This window comes from Peromyscus californicus, unplaced genomic scaffold (assembly GCF_007827085.1).
Source record: "Peromyscus californicus insignis strain IS unplaced genomic scaffold, ASM782708v3 Scaffold_7__1_contigs__length_154581171, whole genome shotgun sequence".
NCBI lineage: Eukaryota > Metazoa > Chordata > Mammalia > Rodentia > Cricetidae > Peromyscus > Peromyscus californicus.
Window position 1 is genome coordinate 11,531,919 of NW_026294595.1, and position 12,603 is coordinate 11,544,521.

The 12,603-nt window shown below is 53.2% G+C and overlaps 1 protein-coding gene across 7 annotated transcripts in view; it reads right to left on the minus strand.

Moving 5' to 3' along the window:
- The window catches only part of Col5a1 (collagen type V alpha 1 chain), a 154,718-nt gene that overhangs the window by 105,107 nt on the left and 37,008 nt on the right, over window positions 1–12,603 (minus strand). For all 7 annotated transcript variants that reach the window (XR_008215058.1, XM_052724382.1, XM_052724381.1 and 4 more), the window contains exons 3-4: window positions 6,172–6,385; window positions 4,813–4,975 (exon numbers count right to left, since the gene is read on the minus strand). Coding sequence is in view for 6 of the 7 variants with exons in the window: in XM_052724382.1 (XP_052580342.1) it covers window positions 4,813–4,975; window positions 6,172–6,385 (377 nt within the window). In the remaining variant the exon portion in view is untranslated. The remainder of the gene's footprint in view (window positions 1–4,812; window positions 4,976–6,171; window positions 6,386–12,603) is intronic.

The following is a 12,603-nucleotide window of genomic DNA, read 5'->3' on the forward strand; positions in this document are numbered from 1 at the left end:
GATCTCACAGAACCAGGGATTCTGATGTCTTTGGCTAATGTAGGATCCCAGGAGCCAGTGGCAGAGGTCCAGGCTGAAGAAGGCCTTCCCTGGCTTCAGAAGTGCCCCTCTGCCATGTTGCAGGTGGCCTCTGATAAAGCTGCTAAGTCTTGGTGCCGGCTTCCCAAGCTCTCAGATGGGAACAGAGCCCCGGCTGCCAGCACCCTGAGGTAGGCAGGCAGAGCACAGGGCTGCTATTGTCGACAGCCCGGCTGCAAGGACACTCCAGCAAAGAGCAGCCCGCTTCCACCCATCCAGACAACACCCTTCCCTGACAGCTGCGTCCCTGCTTCCAAAGCCCAAAGCTCACTCCTGGATGAAAAGGGAATGTTTGCCCATATGGGGAGGTCGAGGCACCCCCACACATACATACACACTTTCTGAATCGTGGGGCCTTGGCCTGCCCAGCGCCTCCTGCACCTCAGATCTCAGGCACCTTGTAAGGAAAGGGACAAGACTCAAGTTGTGCAGGGTAACTTCAGCATTTCCCTCAGGAAAACACCAGCCTGGAGGTAGAGTCGACCAAGTGAGCAAGAAGTGGGGTCCTTCTAAGCCCCCAAGACCCAGACAGTGTGAGGGAGGCCCAGTGATGAGAACAATAGCCCGTGTTTCATAGCGGGCTTCTGAGGTGGCAGGGGAAAGCTGCGGCCCGGGTTCCCAGGAGCAGTAACTATGGCCAGGTTTCCAACAACTTTGTGTCCATCTACTCTCTACAGTCTCTCAGCTCAGACGGAGGCAGGGGGTGGTCAGGAGGCTTCGCTCCCTCCTCATCTCTGAGAGGAGTCAAAGCACTTACTCACTAGACAAGTCTGGAAACCCCAGAGGTGGGACAGCTTCCATCTTTGTCTCCATGGAGAAAGCAGTTACTGCCCCCAGCAACGGGCCAGGCTCTGGCCACCAGAGGACCTGGCTTCAGCATGGCTCCCTGAAGCCCTTGAGCAGGCCTTTCACACAGCCCTCAATGCTCAGCCCCAGGGTGGTGGCCCCATTGCACCCATTTTACAGATGTGACTGCTGAGCCCCAAGTCCTCAACCAGGAAGACCACCTGAAGGCCACCCAGGAGGAGCTGAAAGCCTGTGTTCTATATGCCTCCACTTCCTCTCTATGTAGCTTTGTACAGCCTCCTTTGAACATCAGGGAAACCTCAAGACTCAGAATCAAGCTAGTGAGGCAAAGGGGCCATGCCTGAGGGAGCCAGCAGCTGCCAGAGACCGCCTGCCAAGGCCACTACAGTTGGGCTCAACATGTATATGCCACGAAGCTGAACAAGACGCCGCTGTGCCACAGAAACCTCTACCTCGGCCCTGGAAGTCTCCTCCCTCAGAGTGTCTTCACTCTGTTCAAGGGTCTCTGGGGGGCTATGGACACCCCAAGCTTCCCTGAGGCCCCTTGGAAGCCACGTGGAGTTCGGCGAATCTTCCTCGAAGGGGTACTGAGAGGGAGCTCTGCAAGCCTGTGCCAGCCGTAGCCTGGCCCCGGCCTCAGCGCCAGCACCCTCCCACTCTCAAATCCAGGGAGCTATGGAACAAACTGGCCTTTAACAAGCCTGAGATTCTTGTGGGAAGAAATGGTCGTCGGAGAAGTTTCCAGCAAGAACCTTCTAGAGAAGTCAGGCGGTGAAAATGAGAAAACAGCAAGCACTATCATCTGAAACCTGGAAAGCAAAGAGTTAAATCACTTCTATTTCAAAAGGGATAAAAATCCCATTTCACTTGCAAGGAGACACAGAGAAGCTGAGGCCAGCCCCCCACCTCTGTCATTACGCCCATAAGAAGCAGAGGAGGGAAGTCCCCCTTGGCCACCCTCCGCCTTGCTGCCCTAGCTGGTCTTCATTAAGGAAGACAGGTCCAATTTCCCGCCGTGAGCACAGCTAACAGCCAGGAAACCCTGGGGCTGGGAAAACACAGCCCTCAGACCATTAACAACTTGTGGTCAACAAAAATCCCTGGCTTCTGGCAGCCGCTCGCTCTCCCTCAAATCAAATTCCACGGCAGGAGAAAACAGCTCACCAGAAATATGGGACTGTGAATGCATTGCAACCTGCTGTTCCAACCAAGTTGCCAGTCATCGGTTGCAGGGTGAGGCCCACGCTGTACACAGCAAGAGAGAGGCAAGAGCAAAACTGGACTCTGCAGCCTGTATTCAAATGGGTTTGAAAATTGGGACCTGTCTTCATTCTCAACACAATTTGGTAACTGTTACAGAGTGCTTGCTGTGGATCACGCATGTGTGCGCCTTCTGTGGATTGATTCCGGCACACACACACACACACACACACACACACACACACACACACACACACACACTATATTATTATTGTCCCCATTTTGCAGATGGGAAAATTGAGCCTTAGCTATGGAGAAAACCCAGCCAAGATCTCTGAGCAGGGTCTAGTTCCCTGAGCTTCAGTGGCACCTTCCCATGCATTCTGGAGAAATAGTACCGGCTGCTCTGTTACAGGATTTGCTTGGGGATCCTAGGTTTGAAGATGGTGCAAGGCTGAGGAGGTAGCTCAGTCAACGAAGAGGTTGTCACACAAGCGTGAAGACCTGAGGCTGAAGCGCCAGAACAGAGCATGGTGGTGCACGCCTGTCATACTGAGTCTGGGGAAGCGGAAACAGTAGAACTTGTGGAGCTTAGTGACCAGCCAGACCCTGTCTCAAAAACAAGTGGAAAGTGACTGAGGAAGGCATTTGCCATTGCCTGATGGCCTTCATGTGCACACATGTACATGTGCAAATGCACACCAACATGAGTGTGAGCACATGCATATGCATAAATCACACACACACACACACACACACACACACACACACACACACACACACACATTTTTAAGATGCAAAACTTTTTCCAGAAACTTGGTGATAAAAGGCACGTTGGCACACCCTGCCGGAATGACAGGTGTCTGGCACAGCCTGGCATCCACTAGCACACAGTGGACTGGTCAGACCTGATGTTCTGCTCAACCATGGATGCCCGTGCATGCCTGCCTTCAAGAATTTGGTCACCAGACACTTGACAGCAGGAGCCAGCCTGGCCCCACTGACTAAGACTTCTCTCTCTAACTCTTCGGGGTGCCCCTGTTATTCACACCCTCCAGGACAGCCCTGGTGCTTGCCAGCATCTCAGGTTTCGCCCAGACCCTCCCATGGGGTATCAGGTAAAAGCAGTACTTGGCCCCTAGGCCCGCTGTCAGCACCAGCTCCCCGGCAGAGGCGACGAGCAGCCTGTCTAGCTGAGGACATTCAGCCACCCTCCAGGTCATCCCAGATTCCTGGGCAAGCCTGGTCAGAAGCCTGCAATGACCGCAGCTCCATGGTTTACAGGGTTTGGCGCTGTCTGCGCAACCCATGTGCCCATCCCACCTGACAGAAGCCCCAGGCTACGGTGTCCTAGAAATCAGCCTGAGGAAGGCAACTGAGTCCAGCAGACGCATCCCCATCCTGCTCCCTTCTTCTCCTGGAGGGCCACCGCATTTCCACAGTGGGGCAGCTGGCTGTTCTAGAAGCTCCTACAGGCCCCATCCCATCGTCTTCACCCGAGCTGACTCTGGCCTCGCCTCCACAGTGAGTGCAGTTCACACTCATCAGGCACTCACTTCTTATCACACTCAACCACATGTCATTTTTGTCACCGATCTATGTTGTAGTCACATTGCAATTCCACGTCAGGCCGCAGACTACCGGCAGAGCACTTAGGGTCAGCTCGACATTGCATCCGGTTTGCTGGGCCCTGAGCCACTGGGAGGTCACGGCCCTGGAACCCCACTGTGGCTGTGAGGTCACCAGCAAGCCTCAGTCGCACACAGGTGGCCAATGCACCTGGTGGTGACCAGCACAGGGAGTAAATGGCATTCACATAGTATTTGGGGATCTAGGCGGGCACTGCCCTTTTCTGTCCCGCCCAGTCCCCGGAGGGGGATACCTGAGAGCCAAGCTAGCCCTCAGATACCATTTTCCATGTGATTACCAAACTTCTCCAGCCAGGGAGCATGTACCCCCCAAACTTTCTACAAAGTCCAGGGTATGTCAAAGAAAAGGAACTGGGCCAAATGTCCCAGCCCAAGGGCTCAGGCTCCAGATGCACCTGGGACACAGACCTCAGAGATGCAACAGGTGCTGCCTCAGTTCATCTGGTTTCAGGTGGCCTCTGGGACCACCAGACACCTGCACAGGCTCTCGTCCCAGCCTTCTTCCTGAAGCAAGATGATTCCCAACATCCTTCCATGCCCAACACGAATGCAGAGGACTCTGTGGACTAATGTGTAGGCCCCAGCCCCTGCTCTGCTGGGCTTCCTGCGTCTGTCTCTAGGGTGTTTCCCAGGGAAGCAGGCTCTGCTGGACCAGGCTGGAACACCACTGACTTAGCACACACACACTGAGTCAGCAGGTGCCCTCCTGACAGTCCCACTATGTGGTCCAGCTCTGTCCTGCAAGTCCACTCAGGAATTGTCAGCAGAACCCTGGCCAATCAGAAGGTGTCAGTCAGAGCAAGCTTGCTGTGTCCGGTGTCCATCCCAACCTGGCACCCAGGAGACACAATACTGCATTGCTTGGGAAAAGGTAGTCACTACCATCCCTGCATGGTTCTCACATGGCAGCTAGTCTGGCCTCTCCACTCACAGGCCACAGCATCCTGTGGGAAGCAATCGAGTCGAATTAGTGGTCCCTAGCTGAGGAGATGGGTCTCCCAGAGTAGCCATAGCATTCCCTACATGAGGAGCCACAAGTGTCCCAAGTGGCATGGGGGAATGCCTAGCTCATGCCTACCTCAAATATTTCATCATCCAGAATCCGAGAGCCAAACATGATGATACCATTGACGTCTATTATGGGGTGGTCACTGCGGTTGAGGAACTTTATAATCTTCTTTTTACAGTCCAGGATCAAGGTGACATTTTTCCTGTGGACACTGATAGCAATCCGGTGCCACCTGCAAAGACACAGATATTCAGGCAGGGAAAGGGGTACACACTGCAGAAGGCCAACATGTGGCTTCGTGGCCATTCATGTAAGTGCACCCAGGGCCATGTGCTGCAGAACCTCTGAGTGACAAATTTGGGCACAAGTCTGGGCAAGATCACACGAGAATCTTACTGTCACTTAGAGAATCTCCAAGAGTCAAGAAGGGATCACACCCACTGGCTTCAGAGCTATTTTTCCAAAGGCTACAGTAGGCTTCTTTTCCCATGGTGACTAAAGCGTCTGTAGGCAACAAGAAATGAATGCTTATAAACCACAGAGCACTTGTCCTAGTCACCTCTCTTAGTCACCTCTCTGAGTGCGACTGGGAAGGTTCTGGGCTTCTGAGAGTCCTGCTTTGCGAGGTCCTGACATAGGCCACTTACAGTGAAGAGGGCCAGACTCGGGGAAGAGCGTTTGTCAGGCAGGCCCTTCTTGATGTAAAATACAGGAGACTCGTGCTTCTCTCTAATCCACTCAGCCCCTCCAAACCAGACTTCTCATCTCTAAGATGCAAACCCTGGAGCTCCCGGGGTGCCCATGGAAGGTATGAGCTAGAGGGCTCAGGGTGGGTTCAGCCACAGGAAGCAGTCATAGGGAGGCTGCAGTCACAGTACCGTTACTATCATGAGAGCCCTAGTCTTTATGCAGGAGATGAACCCCCACGGCAACTGTGGGGTGGATGTGCTAGATTGATGCAGAGTCTTGCCCAAGATCTCAGAAACCACAGCCTGAAGTCCCCAAGGCTACCTTTTGTGTGATCACCAGCATTTAGGGTGCTCCCAGCAGAATACTGGGCATAAGCCTTTGTTTTCAATTCACTCATACAGAGACTGTGTCAGATCCAGTCTGATAAGGGTAAGTGCCTTTGGGAACATGTAGGCATGATCACATGATCGCCTCTGTCCCTTTTGATCTAGGGCCAGCAGAGGATGCACTCAGTGTATTCTACAGGGAAACAGGACTATGGAACTGCAAAGGTCCCCTGGAGCTTTAGAGACAAGAAGAAACCGACTCTGGGGAACACAGGCCTTGGGACTCCAAGTCGAGTGCTCTGTCTTCCTGGTACCCTGTAGGTGGGTATTATATGCCATCTACTACCTGGCTAGCTGCTGCCCCATGCTGTCTGGCGAGCAGCTCCACTCCCCTCCTCAACAGGATACTTACTTGCCATCTGACAAGTTGATTCCAGGGAAGAGTGGATACTCTTCCGGCCCGGGCTTCCCTGTGTGGTCCTCATAGAGGAAGACGGGGGAGCGGCCCAGCTCCAGCCCCAACTGCTGGATGCCCTGCTCATTGTAAATGGAGACCAGGAAGGCCTGGCTACCTTTCTTGGCTTTCACGGTCGTCAGGATGGAGAAGTCCTCAGGAAAATCAGACTCTGGAACAGAGGACAGGGTGGGATGTCCATAAGAGAACTCCAATCCTGGCCAGCCATGGCGAGCAGCAAATAGGCCAGCTTAGAGGTCGGGCAAACTCAGCTGTGTGTGGTACCGCTCTGCAGCTCACCTGCCCTAGGACCAAGTTTCTGCAGCCTCTACCACCGGGGTCAAGCTGTCAATTCAAGGCATTCTTCAAACACAGGCATCTCCAGCAACCCCAGTGGCCCTTCGAGCGAGGAGCCCGCAACACCTTCTCCTTAGCTCCATCCCACACCTCCACGCATCTGCTTGAGTCCTGCTCAGGACCCGCTAGACTGAGAGCCGCCCTCGGCAGGGGCAGCTTCTGAAGCATCTTCGTGTCTCCCACTGCATGAAAGCCTGGGCACGGTGTGTCTCGTTCAGTGTCAGTCACAGGGGATCAGAGTGGAGGAGAAGGGAGTGGGAGACTATGGCTTGGTGCAATCCTAGACTCACACTTTCTGAGATTCCTTGTTAATAGGCAAATCAAAGAAAACATACAAATAAATTTTAAAATGCTCCAAATTTAAAATTTTAAGAAAAACAAGTATCTGGTATGTTGAAGAGGAGGAACTGTCCCCTTCAATACAGTGAGTCTCTAGACTAGCCCTGAGGGTACCTGAGCTCACTCCTGATACCACCCTTGGCTGAAGCTAGGTGAGACCTTGGCTGCCACCTCCCATGGATCTTTATCCTCTTGATGATTGACGTTGTGCCACCAACGGCCTGGCAGCGATGGGGTGTGAGCAATACAGCTAATTAATGCGAGGAAGAGTGATCTAGAAACAGTCTTTCCCTCTCCCACCCATGGACAGTAGACCTCTCAGATCCCTCAGAGGGCGACACCCAGCAAGGTGTCAGCACGAACAGGCTGATGAAGGAGATAGCTGTGCTGCCCTCTCGGTAGAGGGCTGGGAGTCTGAGTTATGGGCTGGGACAGGGCATGAGTGTCTGGCTATCCCCACTTCTCCTTTAGAGTTGGAACAAGGTCAACCTTTTGGCCCGGAAGACCACTAGTCACGGCTGTAGCCAGCCTAGGTTGCACACCTCCCATGCAACGCTATCCAAGGGTGCCCTCTGCTGACAGATCTGCATGCTGCAGGTACCGCCGTGCTGCGGGGAAAGTAAGATGTCTTAGGACCTGGAGTACTGGGGGGCACTTGACTGCGGTTCCTTCCCACTCCGATGTAGGACACAGGCAGAGAGAGCTTGCAAAGGCTGTGGGATCTCTCGGCAGTGAAACTCTTCAGGTCCCAGGGGTGGCACAGGGCACGGTGGGTTAGGAAGCCAGTGGAAGAACCAACCACTCCATGCGGTCATGACCTCTCTCAGTCAGGGGCCCTCAGACTCTGACATGGAACAGCCACATGTCCTAGCCCAAGTCAGGTACCTATGTAATGAGGCTGGGTGTTCAGGGAGTTGCTTGGAAGGAGACAAGTGAGACCTCACCACTGCCTTGCTGCTCTGGGCATCACACTGTAGCCTCCACTATCCAGGGATGTGAAGGAAGATGGAGGTCTCAGCCTTAGCCAGTGCTGGTGGACAGTGAGGACTGGCATGCATACCAGAGGTCATCCCTACAGCTGAAGAACAACCGTTAGCGGGGCCTTGTCCCCATAGGAAGTGGACACCAGAGAGGTCCCTATAGCAGTCTGGAGGTCACCGTCTACACTCAGGGTGGACTATGCAGTCATTTGCCCACCTCTGCATCCACCCTGGCTCTGTCCCTTGCAGTCATTGACTGGAAGAATAAGAAGAGTGGGACATGGGGGAGTCCTCTTTCTCCATCATGATCTACGGCTGAGGATAGCCGGCCCGTCTCTCCCAGCTCATTAAAATGTTCTTTCTCAATGTTTAAAATCACTATGGTAACAAATTTTCTCAGCTAAGACAAAAGTTGAAAAAGATAAATTATGTTGAACATTAATCTCTCTCCTGGCAAAATAACAATGGATTTATAGTCACTCTAAGAAGGTCCCTTCTCGGGCCGGGCGGTGGTGGCGCACGCCTTTAATCCCAGCACTCGGGAGGCAGAGCCAGGCGGATCTCTGTGAGTTCGAGGCCAGCCTGGACTACCGAGTGAGTTCCAGGAAAGGCGCAAAGCTACACAGAGAGACCCTGTCTCGAAAAACCAAAAAAAAAAAAAAAAAAAAAAAAAAAAAAAAAAAAAAAAAAAAAAAAAGAAGGTCCCTTCTCAGCTCTGACAGGAGCCGGCCGCCGACACTGTCCTCCAAGCTTCCGGGCAGTCTGGGAGAAGAGTGCATCTGCTGTCTGGTGCTTCCTAATTCATCTCACTCAGAAAAGCCACCACTGAGAAGTGAGCACGGCAGAGGGCCAGCCGCTTCCCTCATGGTACAGCCTCCCTCCTTCCACTGATGCCCAAAGACACCGTCCACGTCAGGAATACAGTAGGAGAGCAGCTGCCATGGAACTGACTCCTTCTAAGGCAATGGCTACGGGCAGGCCGATGGGTCACTTGCCTTGGTGAGGTAATCAATAGCTACGACAATTCTTCTAACATGGACCAGGCTCCAGGGAGACGGCAAGGGACAAACTGGTCCCTCGCTCCCAGGAAGTGACATTTCCATAAGGGACAGAAACAATAAGTAAGTTATTCGGATAATAGCCAATGTGCCGTGGCTTTGTGGGGGTGACAAGAGGGACAAGGGGTGGGACATGACTGCATGGTGTGGAGAACTTTAGACAGATGGGGGGCAGCAAGGCATTTTAGTGGCCCCTGGTGGGCCAGAGGGATTCTCATCTACTTCCCTCTACCTCTCCACAGGACTGTTCATTGGCCCTGGGGAAGATGATGGGCCTGAAGAACAGCTGTCATCTGTCACTTACTTCAGGGTGAGGTTATTCTGGGGCCACCCAGTCTGACCCCCCAGGCCCTCAAGTGAGGACAGGGCACCTGCAGCTGGCCTATATCACCATGGACCTAACATGGAGTGAGGGGAGAGAACTTCCAACACCAAGCAGAGGCCAAAGGTCCATCTATCCAAAAGAACCCTCACATGCCCCAGTATGGGATGTATAAGAGATGGGGCATCTTTCAACAGGGGACCCTACATCCTACTGTGTAGGGGTGCAAGGGACAAGACGTCCCTAAACTGGGGAATTTCATATACCACTCTATGTGGGGACAAGAGGCAGGCCATCCCTCAACCAAGGGATATTACATATTGATGGGGCTATAAGGCAAAAGCCATCCTGTATGAAGGAGGAAGGGTAATCCCACTGTATGAGGGAGGAAGGGTAATCCCACTGTATGAGGGAGGAAGGGTAATCCCACTGTATGAGGGAGGAAGGGTAATCCCACTGTATGAGGGAGGAAGGGTAATCCCACTGTATGAGGGAGGAAGGGTAAGACACTGCCAAACTAAGAGATTCTGCACCTCACTGTGTAGGAAATGTGCTGAGGTAGTCCTCAACCAGGGAATCCCACATACTATTATATGGGTGAGATGGGCATGGCCTCTCAGGGAATAAACACAGTTCAGCTCACTGAAGGAATACAGTGCCTCTGGCCTGGTACTGTATTCTCACACTGTCCTAGGTCTTTCAGTCATAAGGGACCTGCTCAGGCAGCCAGCACCCTGCCCTCCACCCATGACCATGGTCCAGGGCCTGCATTCCAAGAAGTGGTTCATCCTGTGGTCAACAGTGGGGGTAGCTGGACCCAGGGCCTCTGCCATTGAGGGTGGGAGGGGGCAATCGGAGCAGCAGGCTGCTCTGCTGGGCTGGGGCTACTGCTAGAGCCTGGGGCCTGCTGAAGACTTAGGATCCTGGAGTAAAGATGGAGCCCTGGCAAGGGGCGATGAGGAAAAGGCCTCCAGACCAACTCACTCTGCCTAGAGTCCTGAGTTAGCCACTCATCTTGGATACCTCCTCACAGTAGGTGCTGAATAGCAAAGGGAAGACCTCAGTGCCTAGCTCAAGAAAGGTGGGCATTGAGCCCCTACACCCAGGTGAGTCCAGGGGTCCTGCCGTAGCGTGACTTAGGGGGACATTACAAGAAGCTGGTGCTGGCTGGGTAGATACAGGGACCGTAAAGCTTGGCTGTATACAGGGAGAATCCATGGCCACCTTCATGCAGGGCCTGGTAGTTTCTTTTTGGTACAGTACCTACCCTGTGGGAGATCCTACTCCATGGACAAGCAAGGAGACCCAGATGTGCACAGGTTACGAATGGAAAATGAAGCAGCCCACTGGAGTAAGACTAGTGAGACAATTACCGACAACCCAGCCTCGCTGCAGCTGCCTGGGGCCTTCGGGTCTCCGGGTGCAGCTCCTACCACAGCCAGCCTCCCCACCCTGGTGCAGCCCTGCACTCTGGAAGGAAGCGCACAGTAGCACGCAGCCACTCCCATTCTTACCTAGGCTGCTGCAATGGCTGGCATGCGACCACAGGAGTCCTATGGAAGCCATCCCACAAGGTCTGACCTGTTTCCTCAGCACTTGCCAATCAGAAAGCCTGCAGTACTTTCCAGGATTTTCCAGGATTAGCCACCTGCTCTAAGGTACACAGCCTCATACACCAGATGACATATAATGCTGTCCCCTGAACAGCTTTCCCAGACTGACCTGTGAGACCTGAGATGACGCCACAGAAATTCCTCTGCAGATACTCTGAAGCCACCTTGGCTCCACTGGCCATTGGTACTCACTGCATGGCCCAGTGCCCCGCCCCAGCCCCGCCCCGCCTAGTGAGAGCGACTCTGAGTGTCTAATCATGTTACTAATTTGAGGGCAGGAGAAAAGAAAAACAAACTCTTTCCAGGACTGGGGCTGGGACTCAGTTGGTAGAGTGCTCTCCTAGCCCACATGGAGTCCTGGGCTTGGTCGCCAGCACCGCATAAACATACTGGTGCACGCCTGCAATCTTGGGGTGAGAAAGGTCAACCTTGGCTGGAAAGCAAAATTTGAGACTAGCCTAGAATACCTGACACCCTATCAATAAAGAAAGAAAGAAATCCCAGGGGGTCTGGTGACAAAGGTCTGTGATCCCCACATGGCGGAGTCTAAGACAAGAGGCTAAGAGCTCAGGACAGGCTGAAGCCAGGCACATGCCCATAATCCCAGCGCTTGGGAGGTGGAGGCAGAAGACCAGGAGTTCATGGTCTCCTTAGCTGCTTGGCAAGTTCAAGGCCAGCCTGAGCCTCTATGGGACTCTGCCTCAAAAACAAAATAACAACAAACTAATCAACAACCACAAAAATACCCGCTCTCCTGTGGTTCGGGAATCCCCTCCATTTCTTAGGCTCAGTGACTTGATACTGCAAGAGCGTTCTACCGTAAACTAGCCCAGTGGGGAGAGAGTGACAGATCGGAACTGTGGCGACCTGTTCTGCTAGCGCTCCTGCCTTGAGCGACAGCGGTAAGAGAAACTATTATCCGCAGGCTGTCTAAAGGTCCACAGCCATACTCACAGCAGCAGAATACCCTGCTGTCCCTGGCCAGCCTCTTCCAGCCCTTCCTTGGGCCCAGGCCTCCATGTCTCCAATTGAGGAATTCTATCTCTTGGGCCACAAGGCAGAAAAAGTACAACTCTCTGGAAAAAGATGAGATGAGGATTCTCAAGGTGACCTCCCCGCAAAATATATGCTCTCTCCAAAAATAAGGCACAGTATCCCTGCAACTCCCCCGAGGAAGGGTGAGGTTGCTACTCAGAAAGGGTCATGGTGGGACATCATGATTTATGCATTCTCTAAACTGAGCATCTGTGACCCAGGGTGGTTTTGCACCAAAGGCACATTCCTTGGAAAACCCAGGCTGCTTCCCCTGTCGTTGCAAGGGATGTGCATGGTGCATGATACCCATCCATCCAAAAAAAACGACACCTTGGACCAAATCACCCAGCCTCTCCTGCAGATACAAACTTTTAAATTCACAATGACTTCAGAGAGACACTGAGAGGTGGGGGACAAACCCAGACAGCAGAAGGCCAGAGGAAGTGAATACAACCAGCAAGAGCATCCTTCAGGGATACAGCAGAGATGTGGGGCTCATCAGGACAGCACAGCTTGCTAAAACTGCCCAATTCTGGTCCAACGTTGGGAGGTCATGTCCAGACCACCAAAAGATTGAACACAGACTTCTAATCGCAGAAAGGGAGTGTCTTTTGCCTGGCTCACCTCTTACTCAGGTCAGCAGGGTCAGGGCACCTCAGACTGAGCCAGCGAGCCCTCCTGAGGCA